The 19,034-nt window shown below is 39.2% G+C and overlaps 1 protein-coding gene and 1 long non-coding RNA gene across 2 annotated transcripts in view; one reads left to right on the forward strand and one right to left on the reverse strand.

The window, feature by feature from the left end:
* Positions 1-19,034, reverse strand: part of LOC117521059 (mucin-3A) — a 39,629-nt gene that overhangs the window by 13,055 nt on the left and 7,540 nt on the right. Inside the window, exon 3 of the mRNA XM_034182375.1 lies at positions 18,336-18,661. Within this exon, the coding sequence (XP_034038266.1) occupies positions 18,336-18,661 (326 nt within the window). The remainder of the gene's footprint in view (positions 1-18,335; positions 18,662-19,034) is intronic.
* On the forward strand, positions 3,452-6,163 carry LOC117506511. Its single transcript, XR_004559489.1, has 2 exons — positions 3,452-3,738; positions 6,130-6,163. It is a non-coding gene; the product is annotated as an uncharacterized LOC117506511 (long non-coding RNA).

Genomic DNA, 19,034 nt, shown 5'->3' on the forward strand with positions numbered 1-19,034 from the left:
GGTTTAAAGTAAACTGGGATTTTGTGCTGTCTGAAGATCCTCTGTAGTTTTTCCCCTATTCCTGCTAAATAAGGGAGAGACACTCCTCTTCTTCTTGGCTCCGTCTCCTGTCTATCTGGTCTCTTTGTTCTCTGGGACTTCTGCACTTTATCCAGTGACCATCATGGGTACCCACATACTGTGAGGGCTTTCCGGACATGTTGTTCTTTAGCCCTTCCCTCTGCAGTTGTGGGCATGTGTAGGGCTCTGTGTTGAAGAGTCCTGATCACCCCGAGCTTATGTTCAAGGGGGTGGTTTGAGCCAAAGAGCAGATATTGGTCAGTGTAAGTGGGTTTTCTGTAAACCCCTGTCTGGAGCTGCCTGTTCTCTCCAATCGTAACATCACACTCCAAGAAGGCTAAATGGTTGTTTCTGGCATCCTCACGTGTGAACTTGATATTGGAGTCCACCGAGTTGATGTGCTCTGTAAAGGCCTCCACTTCCTGTTGCTTGATTTTAACCCATGTTTCATCGACATATCTGAACCAGTGACTGGGAGAGATGCCCGTGAACAACGCCAAGGCTCTCTTCTCCACTCGCTCCATGTACAGATTGGCCACAATGGGGGATACCGGATTTTAGCTGAGGAAGCTTCTGCGATTTGAAGAGAAACATCCTTGCGTCAAGCAACCCAGTCCAGTCAAATATTCAAGCTTCTCTACGATAAAATAGACTTCTCATTTCTTTTGGCAACAGGTAGCTGGCAGCATGGCGACCAGTAGTCTCTTGATGCTGTAAAATGCCCACTATGATTGAAGATGAATGGCAGCTTTACCACTGTGTCTTAATACAACCAAGGGGTGATAGGGTCCCAACCCTGTTTGACAGCATTGTAAATAATGCCATTAGTGCTCCCTCTGCTGGATAAACAAAGTAATGACTTAATTTCCAACAGACAGCATGTTTTACTGCATTGTTTATTTGGTAAAATAAAAGATAATGGCATGTTTTTGAAAGGCTCATATCGGTTGGTATCATTCAAGCTCTATCAAAAACTAATAATAATGTTGGCAAATTGTGATGAAAAATTGTGTTTTAGCCTCCAACAGAAATCATTTACGATCAGATCAGCATAAAATGTCCCTAAATACAGTATGTGGACAGTGCAGCTACATTTTCATCCAAGAGATCAAACCTCGTTAAGAGTCCTGGTAAATTTTTGTCTTTACAGAACAAAAAAAACCTTCACTGTACCATTTCACCATGAAACTGTATAACAGGTGATGCAACAAAAAAAAAAAAAGCTGTATTACGCACAATTACTCCAACCATAAATGTATCACAGAATTGATCAAAAAAGTAATTATTTGGATTCGCTTCAATGAGTTGCTTACATTTTTGTGTACAGCAAACATATAATAACAGATCATCCACTTCCGGTCGCAGACCGAACCGTCCGCCCCTAAAAATCAGTCCGCCTTTTGCATCTGCGCATGAAATCATTTCAGACCACACACAGCAGCACGTCTGAGATGGAGTCTCGTCACCCAAAGCAATCAAATGGATTAATGGGATTATTAACCATCAGATGATAAAGGTAAAACCTCAAATAATTCTAAAGTCAGTTTTAAGCAGAAACAAGCTGTTTTAAGCAGAAACCCAGCAAAATTCCGTGACACTTTGAAATGTCCAACGCAGAGTGAATGCATCATCTAGCAGCTCGTTTAGCCACGGCGTTCTGATTGCTTCAGCCGTCTTTTATGATGAAACAATGCTGAATTTATGTGGAAATGACTGTTGTACTAAAGCTTCAGATATCTGTCGCTGAAATAGATGATTGGTGTGCAGTTTGACGCAGAAACGAGGTGTTAATCCGTGAACCGTGTCATTGGGGGACAGATTTTTAGGGGGACCGTTCGGTCGGTGATACTGGGTTTCCGATATCGACATTTTCGATGATGCTCTGCATATGTTGGTCGATCTCTACTAACTGATCCACGGCGAATTGTATTGTGAAACCAGTCAGTTGTGTCACTGTCCAACTACTTATGGAGCTGGCTGTAACTCTTTACTATCTTTTACTTTTTTATTTTCTAAATACCAGCTATCAAATGCCAATACTGGCAAAGGATTTTCACTTTATCGAGGAACGCAATACCATGTACAGGCTCGATGAGGAAAAGATGCCCTAGGTTATGTGAGATCAGAGACCTCATGGAAGGTGAACCAGTGGCCCATGATGTGTACAGTTTATTCTGTTCAGAGAGTTTGGATAATGTAAGAAATTTACATGTTGGCTTATGTGTTGTGTCAGGTTTACTCACGTGATATCTGAAACATCGTGTTTTCATTTGTTTTCAGATGATCTACTCACATCACCTTCCATTTCAAACTTCCACTGTGGTATCTTGAAAAAATAAAGCAACTGATTTGAATAACTTCTTCTTCTTGAATAACACAACTTCCGGGTTCCGGTGTATGGTTGCGCGTTGTTTGAATTGTGTTGTGAGTACTTGTTCACGGAAATACTTTGGACGATTAAGGATTACGAGTAAGGATTGTGGATATTTGCTGTTAAGATCGGACACTGATTAAACCTCTGTGTGTAAATTTGGGTGTCATTTTATGCTGTTTGGTGAGCAGAAGCTAAAGGTTAGCTATCGGTTAGCCGCTAACTCAGTCTTCTCGTCGTCATGCCACTGAAAAAACCCCCATTAACGGAGGAAAATGAGGACATTAGGAAGGCACTCGACTTTCTCTCACATGGCGTTTGTGAGATTAAGTCTAAACAAGACAAGATTTTGCAACTTGTGGAAGAAGTAGCAAAACTACGGGCGCAAGTCGAGGAGAGGGACAGGAAGATTGCAGCACTGGAGCGAAGAGTGGATGACTTGGAGCAATATTCAAGAATAAATTATGTTATTGTGACCGGGTTGAAGTTAAAACCCCGGTCATACGCACATGCTGTGACCGCAGACAGCGAGGACAGAGCCGGCGAGCTGGAGATGAGCTCCGTGGAACAACAAGTGGCAGCTTTTCTTGCAACCAGAGACATTAATCTGGACGTGGATACCGTCGAGGCTTGCCACCCTCTGCCAGCTAGGGACAACAACACGCCAGCTGTGATCTTGAGGTTTGTAAACAGGAAAAAGAAAATTGCACTAATGAAACAAGGGAAAAAGCTAAAGGGCACAAATGTTGACTTGAACGACCACTTAACAAAAAGGAATGCGGACATTACTAAGAAAGCCAGATATTTACGGAAACAAAACAAAATACAGAACACATGGGTTATGAACTGCAAAGTAGACATTAAACTTAAAGGTACGCCTGAGGAAGCCAAGGTACTCGTCATCAAAGACACAGAAGAACTAAAAAAATACGAATGAGGATAAAACATAGCTGTATTGCACCGATATAATGACATCCAACAATAATTCTTCTATCATGGAAGAAAATGATGTAGGGATACAACAAAGGTTTCTGGACTATGGACACTTGGAACTGAAATCATTTGAGTACACTGATTATAGGGCATTAGATTTAGAAGATGAATTAGATCCTGATAACAACCTGTTTTTATTATCCAACCCAATAGATTGCAAATATTTATCTGAAGATGATTATTCATTTCAATAGTAGGAGCATGTATCGTAACTTCATCCACATCAAAGAATATTTACAACAATTTACCCAGCCATTTCACATTATTGGGATTTCAGAAACATGGTTTAATGAGGATAAAGGCATAGATTTCGAGTTACACTCAACAAAAATATAAACGCAACACTTTTGGTTTTGCTCCCATTTTGTATGAGATGAACTCAAAGATCTAAAACTTTTTCCAGATACACAATATCACCATTTCCCTCAAATATTGTTCACAAACCAGTCCAAATCTGTGATAGTGAGCACATCTCCTTTGTTGAGATAATCCATCCCACCTCACAGGTGTGCCATATCCAGATGCTGATTAGACACCATGATTAGTGCACAGGTGTGCCTTAGACTGCCCACAATAAAAGGCCACTCTGAAAGGTGCAGTTTTATCACACAGCACAATGCCACAGATGTCGCAAGATTTGAGGGAGCGTGCAATTGGCATGCTGACAGCAGGAATGTCAACCAGAGCTGTTGCTCGTGTATTGAATGTTCATTTCTCTACCATAAGCCGTCTCCAAAGGCGTTTCAGAGAATTTGGCAGCACATCCAACCAGCCTCACAACCGCAGACCACGTGTAACCACACCAGCCCAGGACCTCCACATCCAGCATGTTCACCTCCAAGATCGTCTGAGACCAGCCACTCGGACAGCTGCTGAAACAATTGGTTTGTATAACCAAAGAATTTCTGCACAAACTGTCAGAAACCGTCTCAGGGAAGCTCATCTGCATGCTCGTCGTCCTCATCGGGGTCTCGACCTGACTCCAGTTCGTCGTCGTAACCGACTTGAGTGGGCAAATGCTCACATTCGCTGGCATTTGGCACGTTGGAGAGGTGTTCTCTTCACGGATGAATCCCGGTTCACACTGTTCAGGGCAGATGGCAGACAGCGTGTGTGGCGTTGTGTGGGTGAGTGGTTTTCTGATGTCAATGTTGTGGATCGAGTGGCCCATGGTGGCGGTGGGGTTATGGTATGGGCAGGCGTCTGTTATGGATGAACACCACAGGTGCATTTTATTGATGACATTTTGAATGCACAGAGATACCGTGACGAGATCCTGAGGCCCATTGTTGTGCCATACTGTACATCCAAGAACATCACCTCATGTTGCAGCAGGATAATGCATAAAAGGCCACTCTGAAAGGTGCAGTTTTGTTTTAATGGGGGGGATACCAGTCAGTATCTGGTGTGACCACCATTTGCCTCATGCAGTGCAACACATCTCCTTCGCATAGAGTTGATCAGGTTGTCAATTGTGGCCTGTGGAATGTTGGTCCACTCCTCTTCAATGGCTGTGTGAAGTTGCTGGATATTGGCAGGAACTGGTACACGCTGTCGTATATGCCGGTCCAGAGCATCCCAAATATGCTCAATTGGTGACATGTCCGGTGAGTATGCCGGCCATGCAAGAACTGGGACATTTTCAGCTTGAAAGAATTGTGTACAGATCCTTGCAACATGGGGCCGTGCATTATCCTGCTGCAACATGAGGTGATGTTCTTGGATGTATGGCACAACAATGGGCCTCAGGATCTCGTCACGGTATCTCTGTGCGTTCAAAATGCCATCAATAAAATGCACCTGTGTTCTTCATCCATAACAGACGCCTGCCTATACCATAACCCCACCGCCACCATGGGCTACTCGATCCACAACATTGACATCAGAAAACCGCTCACCCACACAACGCCGCACACGCTGTCTGCCATCTGTCCTGAATAGTGTGAACCGGGATTCATTCGTGAAGAGAACACCTCTCCAACGTGCCAAACGCCAGCGAATGCGAGCATTTGCCCACTCAAGTCAGTTACGACGATGAACTGGAGTCAGGTCGAGACCCCGATGAAGACGACGAGCATGCAGATGAGCTTCCCTGAGACGGTTTCTGACAGTTTGTACAGAAATTCTTTGGTTATGCAAACCGACTGTTTCAGCAGCTGTACGAGTGGCTGGTCTCAGATGATCTTGGAGGTGAACATGCTGGATGTGGAGGTCCTGGGCTGGTGTGGTTACACGTGGTCTGCGGTTGTGAGGCTGGTTGGATGTGCTGCCAAATTCTCTGAAACACCTTTGGAGACGGCTTATGGTAGAGAAATGAACATTCAATACACGAGCAACAGCTCTGGTTGACATTCCTGCTGTCAGCATGCCAATTGCACGCTCCCTCAAATCTTGCGACATCTGTGGCATTGTGCTGTGTGATAAAACTGCACCTTTCAGAGTGGCCTTTTATTGTGGACAGTCTAAGGCACACCTGTGCACTAATCATGGTGTCTAATCAGCATCTTGATATGGCACACCTGTTAGGTGGGATGGATTATCTCAGCAAAGGAGAAGTGCTCACTATCACAGATTTAGACTGGTTTGTGAACAATATTTGAGAGAAATGGTGATATTGTGTATGTGGAAAAAGTTTTAGATCTTTGAGTTCATCTCATACAAAATGGGAGCAAAACCAAAAGTGTTGTGTTTATATTTTTGTTGAGTGTAGAAGGTTATAGCTTGAACTATGTAAACAGAGGAAATAAAATGGGAGGTGGAGTTGCTATATATGTCCATAATAACATTAAATTCAAAGTAATAGAAAATATGACAATGACAATATATGACACATTAGAATGCATGACAATAGAGATACTCAATGCAAAAAAGAAAAATATTATTGGAAATTGCTTATACAGGTCACCTGGTTCAAGTCTGGAATTTTTTACAGAGTGGGTGGAAAAAAACATTTTCCACAATAGGTAACAAAAAAAACATTTATCTGCGGAGATTTCAATATTGATTTGATGAACCCAAATAATTACAAACCAACCGATGACTATATCAATAGGATGCACAGTATGAGTTTTTATTCAGCTATCACTAAACCTAGTAGAATTACATCTCATAGTGCTACTCTCATTGACAACATTTTCACAAATGACATGGAGTCTACAATTATCAGCGGCCTAATGATTTGCGACATATCTGACCACCTGCCTGTCTTTATAGTATATGATAACTGTAAGTAAGTAAGTCCCTTCGGCTGCTCCCTTGTTTGCACTCACCGTAAAATCAAATCAAATAAAATCAATTTTATTTATATAGCGCCAAATCACAACAAACAGTTGCCCCAAGGCACTTTATATTGTAAGGCAAAAACCATACAATAATTACAGAAAAACCCCAACGGTCAAAACGACCCGCTGTGAGCAAGCACTTGGCAACAGTGGGAAGGAAAAACTCCCTTTTAACAGGAAGAAACCTCCAGCAGAACCAGGCTCAGGGAGGGGCAGTCTTCTGCTGGGACTGGTTGGGGCTAAGGGGAGAGAACCAGGAAAAAGACATGCTGTGGAGGGGAGCAGAGATCAATCACTAATGATTAAATGCAGAGTGGTGCATACAGAGCAAAAAGAGAAAGAAACACTCAGTGCATCATGGGAACCCCCCAGCAGTCTAAGTCTATAGCAGCATAACTAAGGGATGGTTCAGGGTCACCTGATCCAGCCCTAACTATAAGCTTTAGCAAAAAGGAAAGTTTTAAGTCTAATCTTAAAAGTAGAGAAGGTGTCTGTCTCCCTGATCTGAATTGGGAGCTGGTTCGACAGGAGAGGAGCCTGAAAGCCGAAGGCTCTGCCTCCCATTCTACTCTTAAAAACCCTAGGAACTACAAGTAAGCCTGTCGTCTGTGAGCGAAGCGCTCTGTTGGGGTGATATGGTACTATGAGGTCCCTAAGATAAGATGGGACCTGATTATTCAAAACCTTACAAGTAAGAAGAAGAATTTTAAATTCTATTTTAGAATTAACAGGGAGCCAATGAAGAGAGGCCAATATGGGTGAGATATGCTCTCTCCTTCTAGTCCCCGTCAGTACTCTAGCTGCAGCATTTTGAATTAACTGAAGGTTTTTCAGGGAACTTTTAGGACAACCTGATAATAATGAATTACAATAGTCCAGCCTAGAGGAAATAAATGCATGAATTAGTTTTTCAGCATCACTCTGAGACAAGACCTTTCTAATTTTAGAGATATTGCGCAAATGCAAAAAAGCAGTCCTACATATTTGCTTAATATGCGCATTGAAGGACATATCCTGATCAAAAGTGACTCCAAGATTTCTCACAGTACTACTAGATGTCAGGGTAATGCCATCCAGAGTAAGGATCTGGTTAGACACCATGTTTCTAAGATTTGTGGGGCCAAGTACAATAACTTCAGTTTTATCTGAATTTAAAAGCAGGAAATTAGAGGTCATCCATGTCTTTATGTCTGTAAGACATTCCTGCAGTTTAACTAAATGGTGTGTGTCCTCTGGCTTCATGGATAGATAAAGCTGGGTATCATCTGCGTAACAATGAAAATTTAAGCAATGCTGTCTAATAATACTGCCTAAGGGAAGCATGTATAAAGTGAATAAAATTGGTCCTAGCACAGAACCTTGTGGAACTCCATAATTAACCTTAGTCTGTGAAGAAGACTCCCCATTTACATGAACAAAATGTAATCTATTAGATAAATATGATTCAAACCACCGCAGCGCAGTGCCTTTAATACCTATGGCATGCTCTAATCTCTGTAATAAAATTTTATGGTCAACAGTATTAAAAGCAGCACTGAGGTCTAACAGAACAAGCACAGAGATGAGTCCACTGTCTGAGGCCATAAGAAGATCATTTGTAACCTTCACTAATACTGTTTCTGTACTATGATGAATTCTAAAACCTGACTGAAACTCTTCAAATAGACCATTCCTCTGCAGATGATCAGTTAGCTGTTTTACAACTACCCTTTCAAGAATTTCTGAGAGAAAAGGAAGGTTGGAGATTGGCCTATAATTAGCTAAGATAGCTGGGTCAAGTGATGGCTTTTTAAGTAATGGTTTAATTACTGCCACCTTAAAAGCCTGTGGTACATAGCCAACTAATAAAGATAGATTGATCATATTTAAGATTGAAGCATTAATTAATGGTAGGGCTTCCTTGAGCAGCCTGGTGGGAATGGGGTCTAATAGACATGTTGATGGTTTGGAGGAAGTAACTAATGAAATAACTCAGACAGAACAATCAGAGAGAAAGAGTCTAACCAAATACCAGCATTACTGAAAGCAGCCAAAGATAACGATATGTCTTTGGGATGGTTATGAGTAATTTTTTCTCTAATAGTTAAAATTTTATTAGCAAAGAAAGTCATGAAGTCATTACTAGTTAAAGTTAAAGGAATACTCGGTTCAATAGAGCTCTGACTCTTTGTCAGCCTGGCTACAGTGCTGAAAAGAAACCTGGGGTTGTTCTTATTTTCTTCAATTAGCGATGAGTAGTAAGATGTCCTAGCTTTACGGAAGGCTTTTTTATAAAGCAACAGACTCTTTTTCCAGGCTAAGTGAAGATCTTCTAAATTAGTGAGACATCATTTCCTCTCCAACTTACGGGTTATCTGCTTTAAGCTGCGAGTTGTGAGTTATACCACGGAGTCAGGCACTTCTGATTTAAGGCTCTCTTTTCAGAGGAGCTACAGCATCCAAAGTTGTGCTCAATGAGGATGTAAAACTACTGACGAGGTAATCTATCTCACAGAGTTTAGGTAGGTACTCTGCACTGTGTTGGTATATGGCATTGGAGAACATAACAAAGGAATCATATCCTTAAACCTAGTTACAGCGCTTTCCGAAAGACTTCTACTGTAATGAAACTTATTCCCCACTGCTGGGTAGTCCATTAAAGTAAATGTTATTAAGAAATGATCCGACAGAAGGGGGTTTTCAGGGAATACTGTTAAGTCTTCAATTTCCATACCATAAGTCAGAACAAGATCTAAAGTATGGTTAAAGTGGTGGGTGGTCTCATTTACATTTTGAGCGAAGCCAATTGAGTCTAATAATAGATTAAATGCAGTGTTGAGGCTGTCATTCTCAGCATCTGTGTGGATGTTAAAATCGCCCTCTATAATTATCTTATCTGAGCTAAGCACTAAGTCAGACAAAAGGTCTGAAAATTCACAGAGAAACTCACAGTAACGACCAGGTGGACGATAGATAACAACAAATAAAACTGGTTTTGAACACACACATGAATTTGAAATTGACTGAAACACATGAGAAAACAGTTTTTGGATTGATCTGTTTTATACTTTGTTCTCTCCTGATAGTATAATCACACCACATGGCCACCCCACTGAGTCCAGTCAGCTTGAAGGTTCATCCTCAAGCGGTGAATACGGTCTAGACTCTAGACATTACTCCTTGTGGATAGTGATTTGAGATGACTTGCATTGCAATCTCGCAGTAAATAAATCTACTGAATTGACATTGTTCACACCTTATATTGTTGCCACATCCGCAATTTATGCACCAAAATATTAAGTTGAAATAGACAATTTCAAGACCTCATTTTGTCAGCTAGCCCAGTGTAGTGCCAATGTCTTGAATCAAACATATTGGAGTTTTGTTTCAATTATCAGTCATGAAGGTTTGGTCTGACACTGGTTTTGTCACGGGGAAAGTATTACCAAAAACAAAAACAAAAACAAAAAAAAACCCACAACAACAACAGTCAAAAAACATGAGGACTCCAAGAGCATAATATCCCCCACGGGCAATTGCTGATTTGGTGGAAGTGCATGCTACAATCTGATAACATTTCAAAGTATGTGATAGTTGATTTCAGAATATATACACCAACTCATGAAACTGGTAGTGTCTAGGTTTGTTAATGAAGGGCCATAACTCTGCCAAAATGTGCCAGTCTTGTACAGTATTACTGACCTATAACAAGAACTTGTACCAAGTTTCCCAAAATTCCTACTAAAAATGTGAGGAGTTGATTTCAGAATGCATGCACCTACTCATGAAACTGACAGAGTCTAGTTTAGTTAATCAAGGGCCATAAATCTGGTAAAATGGGCCCAACTCAGATGATATGATAATATGCATATTACCAACCTATAACAAGGACTTGTATCAAGTTTCACAAAATTCCTCCTAAAAATGTGAAATGAGTTGAATTCAGAACACTTATACCCTTTTTGGGAGGGCGGGGACGACAGAGACATTGCCAATCCCCCTTCGGGCCTTCGGCCAGCGGGAGATAAAAGGTAAGCCTTTATAGGCCCATCTGGCCAATGCTTATCTCCAGTTTCTATGGAGTCAAGCAAATGAGTCAATGACTCCCCACTGACAGAATGCCAGTCCATCACAGGTTACTTCCTTGTTAAGGCTGGTACCCATTTTACAGCTGGGTAGACTGACAATGCACAATGAGTGCCTTGTACAAGAACACAGACAAGTAGCATAAGCAGGATTCCAAACCAGGTCTAAATATCAGCAGTACAACTCCTGATCCATTGAGCTGCTTGCTCTGCCCATCATTGGGAAGGAGTGATTAAATCCTGGAGAGATCTGGATACTCTCTGTCTCTGTTTCATAAGATGGGGTAGGATTAAAACACCCCAAAAACCCATATACAATATGAATAAAAAAATGACAATGCTATGAACTCACTATATCATAACCTGCTTGAACAAGATTGGTATACAGTATATAGGGAAAGAAATGTAGATTCAGCATTTGATAATTTTTTAGAAATCTTTACTTCAGTATATAATAAAAGCTGCCCAATTTGTCAAATTAGTAAAAACAATATAGCTATAAAAAGTCCATGGATAACCAAGGGGTTATGTAATGCTTGTAAAAAGAAAAATAATTTATATAGACAGTTTATTAGTTTAAGGACTGAGGAATCTGAATATAAATATAAAATTTATAAAAATAAACTGACTGATATCATGAGAACTAGAAAAAACTATATTATAACAGTTTATTACATAACAATAGGAATGACACTAAAAAGGTTTGGGGAATATTGAATACTGTTATTAAGGGTTGTAAAAGTAATAAGTCATATCTAGACTATTTTACTGATAAGAATTTTGATAACTATAATATGAATGACATTGTAAATAGTTTTAACAATTTTTTTTGTAAATGTTGGACCAGACTTGGCTGATAAAATTCCTAAGTGCAAAGAAAATCAGCTTGACAATTCACCCATAGAAAATAATTCAAAGACAATGTTTCTGTCTGGAGTAACTGAGGCTGAACTAATAGATACTGTTAATAAGTGTAAGAGCAAATCATCTACTGATTGTTATGTTATAGATATGACTGTAATAAAAAGAATTATGCAGAGTATTTCTAAACCTTTAACATATATATGCAACCTATCATTCCAAACAGGAACATTTCCAAACAAAATGAAATTGCAAAAGTAATACCATTGTATAAATGTTGTGTGGGCCGCCGAAGAGGAGGTACTGCTGGCTCACCACCACCGGATGGCGCCCTGCTTGGAGTGCGGGCTTCAAGCACAAGAGGGCGCCAGAACCACTGGGAGTGACAGCCGTCAATCATCCTCAACACCAGCTGTCACTCATCATCTCATCATCACCATCACCATAAAAGCCGGGCGGCGACTCCACCTCCTCGCCGAGAAATCTCTTACGATACAAGGTAATCTCTCTGCTGATTTATACGTCGAATAATAATCTGATCTGTTTTGCAGCTGTTTTTTCCTGGTGGTATTCCTTGACTGGATTTTCGGAGCTGCACGTGTGTATGATTGGAGGTGGAGGCTCTCCCTCCACAAGAATCAGTAATCAAGGTTGCTGGGTGTGAGGATTCACACTCACTACCTTCTGTTTTTTCTGCCAGCAGTACCAGGGCCGACAACGGAGGACAGAGACCACCTGGGGACTCGGGGCTTGGCGGCTTCGGTGTTCTTCAGGCCGTTGGTGGTAGAAGCGGTGTGGGTCCCGGCTCTTCGTTCATCTGAGGTCTCCTATCTTCGAGCCTGCCCGCAATCCTCTTGTGTGTGATTGGCAGTACCTTTGTTTATTTTACGTTGTGTTGTTGTGCAACATTAAATTGTTACTCCTTCCCTTATCCATTGTCCGTTCATTAGCGCCCCCTGTTGTGGGTCCGTGTTACGACACCTTCCCAACAATAAAAATGGAAACAAACACATCTTCACTAACTATAGACCAGTCTCTCTACTCCCTCAGTTTTCAAAAATATTAGAGAAAATCTTTAACAACAGATTAGAGAAATTTATAGATAAACACAACATAATTAATGAAAGTCAGTGTGGCTTTAGGTCAGCCAGGTCAACATCAATGGCCATAATTGATGTGGTTGAAGAAATCACAAATAAATTAGACAAGAAGAAATATACAGCTGGAATATTTATTGATCTCAAAAAAAGCCTTTGATACTCTTAATCATGGAATTTTACTAAAAAAAATTGGAAACATATGGCATTATGGGAGTGGCTTTGAACTGGATCCAAAATTATTTAACAGAGAGACAACAGTTTGTGAAGATGGATGAATTTCAGTCAGGGTATTTGGGCATTGCTTGTGGGGTCCCACAAGGATCTGTATTGGGTCCAATGTTGTTTAATTTGTATATAAATAATATATTTGGTGTTTCAAAGTTATTAAAACTAATTCTATTTGCAGATGATACTAATATATTCTATTCTAGTGACAATTATCACAACCTAATTCATAGTATAAATAATGAATTACTTAAACTGAAATTATGGATGGATATTAACAAACTTTCCCTAAATTTAAATAAAACTAAAGTAATATTCTTTGGACACTACAAGGAAAAATTAAATCAGATAATAAATATAGATGGTGTCAGTATAGATACTGTGTCAGAAATAAAATTCGTAGGAATAACTATAGACAGCTAATTAACCTGGAAAGCACACATCGGACACATACAAAGTAAAGTTTCTTAAAGCGTCTCGGTTATTAACAAGGTTAAATACTTCTTAGATTATAATGCATTGTATTTACTGTATTGTTCATTAATGTTGCCCTACCTAACCTACTGCATTGAAATTTTGGGCAATAACTATAAAAGTTCACTACATCCCCTCTTTATACTTCAGAAACGTGCTATTAGAGTTATACACAAGGTAGGATATTACGAGCACACTCATAATCTATTCCTGCAGTCTAAGTTGTTAAAACTATATGAATTAGTCGATTTTTATACGGCATAAGTTCTGTACAAAGCAAATAAAAATATCCTGCCTATTGATATTCAAAATTTCTTCACACACAGAGAAGGGGGTTATAGCCTGAGGGGCTGTAGTAACTTTAAGATTCAGCCAGTAAGAACTACGAGGAAAAGTTTGTGTGTGTCTGTGTGTGGGGTTAAACTCTGGAACCGACTGGGGCAGCAACTTAAGCAATGTACAAATATTCATTACTTCAAATCAAAGTATAAGGAAATAATTTGGTCACAATACAGGGCTGTTTGTTAGGAGGGTCATGATTATATATTAAAAATTCAAATTAGAACATTTTCAGGAATGTAAAACAATATAAGTAACTGCCTATATTATAGTGTGTTATTGATTATATATGTGATTAGAGGATCCAGAGTGGGCATTGGGTCTGAGTGCTGACTGTGTTAAGATGAAGCTGTGTCTGGTTTTTGTGGTTGTGCTGCTGCTGGCTCTCCATCTTTCACTGCAGGTGAGGAGCCAGAGTCTGAACAACACCGCTGACTCAGTGACTACAACTACAAACGTGACAGTGGCTAGCTACTTCACAACGCCCAGTTTCAACGCTGCAGTGAACACAGTCGAAGACAAATAAAGGTTTTCCAAAGAGCGAGGCCTTCACGCTGCTGCTCCCAGTTGCACTCGTGCCGACTGTGGTACCTGGCGATGGCATTGGCACACAACACATCACCAAGAGGCTTAATGAAATATCTATTTATATTATATAGTAATATGAATATAACACAGATTAGATTGATAACCAACATGTTTGTTTGTGTGTTTGTCCTTGTTGTTTGTGTGTGTGTTTGTCCTTCTGTGGTGTTGTGAGCCATCTGCCATGCTGCTGGTTCCGTTCTGTCTTAGTATCCATGACCATCCAAATCTCTATATTCACACCTGGCAGGTCTCTAGGGATGGTACTCCAGGGTAGCCCCCTGCCTTGAGAGACCATCTCACCATCAGACCTGCCATTTTAATGCACCAACATCAAACTTTAGCAGGACCAGTGGGTAGTAACATCTTGGAATAACCTCAGGATATTACCTCATTAAGGTCCTGTGTTTTTTAATTGCACCTCACATGACTCCATGCTTTAGCAGGTGCTCACCAAGGACCTGTGTTTTTAATTGCACCTCATACGACCTCATAATGCACCTCATACAACCCCATGCTTTAGCAGGACCTCAACAAGGACCTGTGGTTTTAATTGCACCTCATATGACCCCATGCTTTAGCAGGTCCTCACCAAGGATCTGTGGTTTTAATGCACTCACCTCAAGCGCCTCAAACTAAGCAGGGTAAACAACAACAGTAATAATAATCATCATAATAAATCCAACGATATGTGTTCCTTGTGTGTCTTGTCTGGTCGTCTGTTGTGTGTTATTTTGTCTATACTGTCCAGTGTGTAATTGTTATTCACTCCTGTGTTATATTATATTACTATGGTATTGTATTATGATACGTTTATATTTATATGTGTATGCGCATGTGTGTATGTATGTATGTATGTGTATATATATGTATATGTGTATGTGTATGTATATATGGTATGTGTATGTATGTATATATGTGTGTATGTAGGTATGTATGTATATATAGTATGTGTATATATGTATATATATGTGTGTATGTATGTATATATGTATATATAGTATGTGTATATATGTATATATGTGTGTATGTACACTCAACAAAAATATAAATGCAACACTTTTGGTTTTGCTCCCATCTTGTATGAGATGAACTCAAAGATCTAAAACTTTTTCCACATACACAATATCACCATTTCCCTCAAATATTGTTCACAAACCAGTCTAAATCTGTGACAGTGAGCACTTCTTCTTTGCTGAGATAATCCATCCCACCTCACAGGTGTGTCATATCAAGATGCTGATTAGACACCATGATTAGTGCACAGGTGTGCCTTAGACTGCCCACAATAAAAGGCCACTCTGAAAGGTGCAGTTTTATCACACAGCACAATGCCACAGATGTCGCAAGATTTGAGGGAGCGTGCAGTTGGCATGCTGACAGCAGGAATGTCAACCAGAGCTGTTGCTCGTGTATTGAATGTTCATTTCTCTACCATAAGCCGTCTCCAAAGGTGTTTCAGAGAATTTGGCAGTACATCCAACCAGCCTCACAACCGCCGACCACATGTAACCACACCAGCCCAGGACCTCCACATCCAGCATGTTCACCTCCAAGATCATCTGAGACCAGCCACTCGGACAGCTGCTGAAACAATCAGTTTGCATAACCAAAGAATTTCTGGACAAACTGTCAGAAACTGTCTCAGGGAAGCTCATCTGCATGCTCGTCGTCCTCATCGGGGTCTCGACCTGACTCCAGTTCGTCGTCGCAACTTCGCACAGCCATTGAAGAGGAGTGGACCAACATTCCATAGGCCACAACTGACAACCCGATCAACTCTATGCGAAGGAGATGTGTTACACTGCATGAGGCAAATGGTGGTCACACCAGATACTGACTGGTATCCCCCCCAATAAAACAAAACTGCACTTTTCAGAGTGGCCTTTTATTGTGGACAGTCTAAGGCACACCTGTGCACTAATCATGGTGTCTAATCAGCATCTTGATATGGCACACCTGTGAGGTGGGATGGATTATCTCAGCAAAGGAGAAGTGCTCACTATCACAGATTTAGACTGGTTTGTGAACAATATTTGAGGGAAATGGTGATATTGTGTATGTGGAAAAAGTTTTAGATCTTTGAGTTCATCTCATACAAAATGGGAGCAAAACCAAAAGTGTTGCGTTTATATTTTTGTTAAGTATATGTATGTATGTATATATAGTATGTGTATATATGTATATATGTGTGTATCTACATATAGTATGTGTATATATGTATATATGTGTGTATGTAGGTATGTATGTATATATAGTATGTGTATACATGTATATATGTGTGTATGTAGGTATGTATGTGTGTATGTATATATAGTATGTGTATATATGTATATATGTGTGTATGTAGGTATGTATGTATATATAGTATGTGTATATATGTATATATGTGTGTATCTACATATAGTATGTGTATATATGTATATATGTGTGTATGTAGGTATGTATGTATATATAGTATGTGTATATATGTATATATGTGTGTATGTATATATGTATATATGTATATATAGTATGTGTATATATGTGTGTATGTAGGTATGTATGTGTGTATGTATATATAGTATGTGTATATATGTATATATGTGTGTATGTAGGTATGTATGTATATATAGTATGTGTATATATGTATATATGTGTGTATCTACATATAGTATGTGTATATATGTATATATGTGTGTATGTATATATGTATATATGTATATATAGTATGTGTATATATGTGTGTATGTGTATATATATATATATATATATATATATATATATATATATATATATATATATATATATATATATATATATGTGTGTGTGTGTGTGTGTGTGTGTGTGTGTGTGTGTGTGTGTGTATGTAGGTATGTATGTATATATAGTATGTGTATAGATGTATATATGTGTGTATGTATGTACGTATATATGTATATATAGTATGTGTATGTGTGTATGTATGTATATATATATGTGTGTATGTATGTATATATAGTATGTGTATATATGTATATATGTGTGTATGTAGGTATGTATGTATATATAGTATGTGTATATATGTATATATGTGTGTATGTATGTATATATGTGTGTATGTATGTATATATGTATATATGTGTGTATGTAGGTATGTATGTATGTATGTGTGTATGTATGTATATAAAGTATGTGTATATATGTATATATGTGTGTATGTATATATGTGTGTATGTATGTATATATAGTATGTGTATATATGTATATATGTGTATATATGTATGTGTATATATATATGTATGTGTATGTATATGTGTGTGTGTGTGTGTGTGTGTGTGTGTGTGTGTGTGTGTGTGTATATATGTGTGTATATATGTATATGTATGGGTGTGTGTGTGTGTGTGTGTGTGTGTGTGTGTGTGTGTATATATGTATGGGTGTGTGTGTGTGTGTGCATGTGTGTGTGTGTGTGTGTGTGTGACTGTGTGAGTATATATGTATATGTATGGGTGTGTGTGTGTATGTGTGTATATATGGGTATGTGTATGTATGTGTGTGTTCATGTGTATGTGTGTATATATGGGTATGTGTATGTATGTGTGTGTTCATATGTATGTGTGTGTGGGTGTATGTTCACATACATATATAATTGTATTATTTATATGCTTTATATATTATATATGAAATATTAAGCTCAGAATGACGGCAACCGTGTAATTTAATTTAATTGAGGATGGAATTGGGGGTGGGAGTCAATAAGCGTGTCTTCATCCCACTCCTTTCCAAGTTGATTCTGTTTGTGTTATGTTCATTCATTTATGCCTTTTTTTGTCTTTATTAATTTTCTTTTTTCTTTTCACCATCTTATGAACAGTGTCAAGTGTGTACATAAAACTGTACTATTTGTTTATATTGTTTATATTATTGTTTATATATTATGTTGACTTGGAATAAACAAACAAACCAATAAATTTAAATATGATTTAAATATGTATCTTCTCTTTGTTCACTTTTGCATTACCTCCAGGCTGAAGGATTGTCCCTGGACGTTCCTCCTCAGACAGATCCTGTGCCAGTATTTTGGGGACAGCTGGAAATTAACTTTGTGTCTGCGTTTTAGCAGCCAAATATACAGTATGTTCTCATCTCCTTCCAGGCCTACATCAGGCCAAAGTGCATGGACAGAAAAATAAGAGAAGGCCACCCAAGGTCCTGGGGCCATCAAACGTATGTCAACGCAGACGGTCATCTTATGAAGTACAGGAAAGGCTGCCCAATTCTGGAGGGTCCAGTGATCCACACAGTCCTTTAATACCGCCTTGGTGTCTCCCAGGAAATAACCAGCCACTGAAGGACAGAAAGACTTTTTAAGACTTTATATACAGAACATTTAAATTTTAAATTGTGTAGCATAGATGAGGCCTAGTTGTATAAATCCGAATGGAATACTTAAAATTTTAGAAAAGTACAAAAGACAAAAACAAAACAAAACAAAGAAAATATACAAAACAGGCATCTGGAAAGCTAGAAATGTGCACACTGGATCTTCTTGAATCCGCACAAGGTTCAAATTACAGATACAAGATCAAATATATACACAAAACCCCCATTAATATCTGGTTAAATGTCCCTTAGCAAGCTGGACCTCAACCAGACACCTTTCGAAGTCATCAGCAAGCTTGTGGCTGGATATGTGACCCTTCTTCTTGACAGAATTGGT

This window comes from Thalassophryne amazonica, chromosome 1 (assembly GCF_902500255.1).
Source record: "Thalassophryne amazonica chromosome 1, fThaAma1.1, whole genome shotgun sequence".
In the NCBI taxonomy this organism is placed as follows: domain Eukaryota; kingdom Metazoa; phylum Chordata; class Actinopteri; order Batrachoidiformes; family Batrachoididae; genus Thalassophryne; species Thalassophryne amazonica.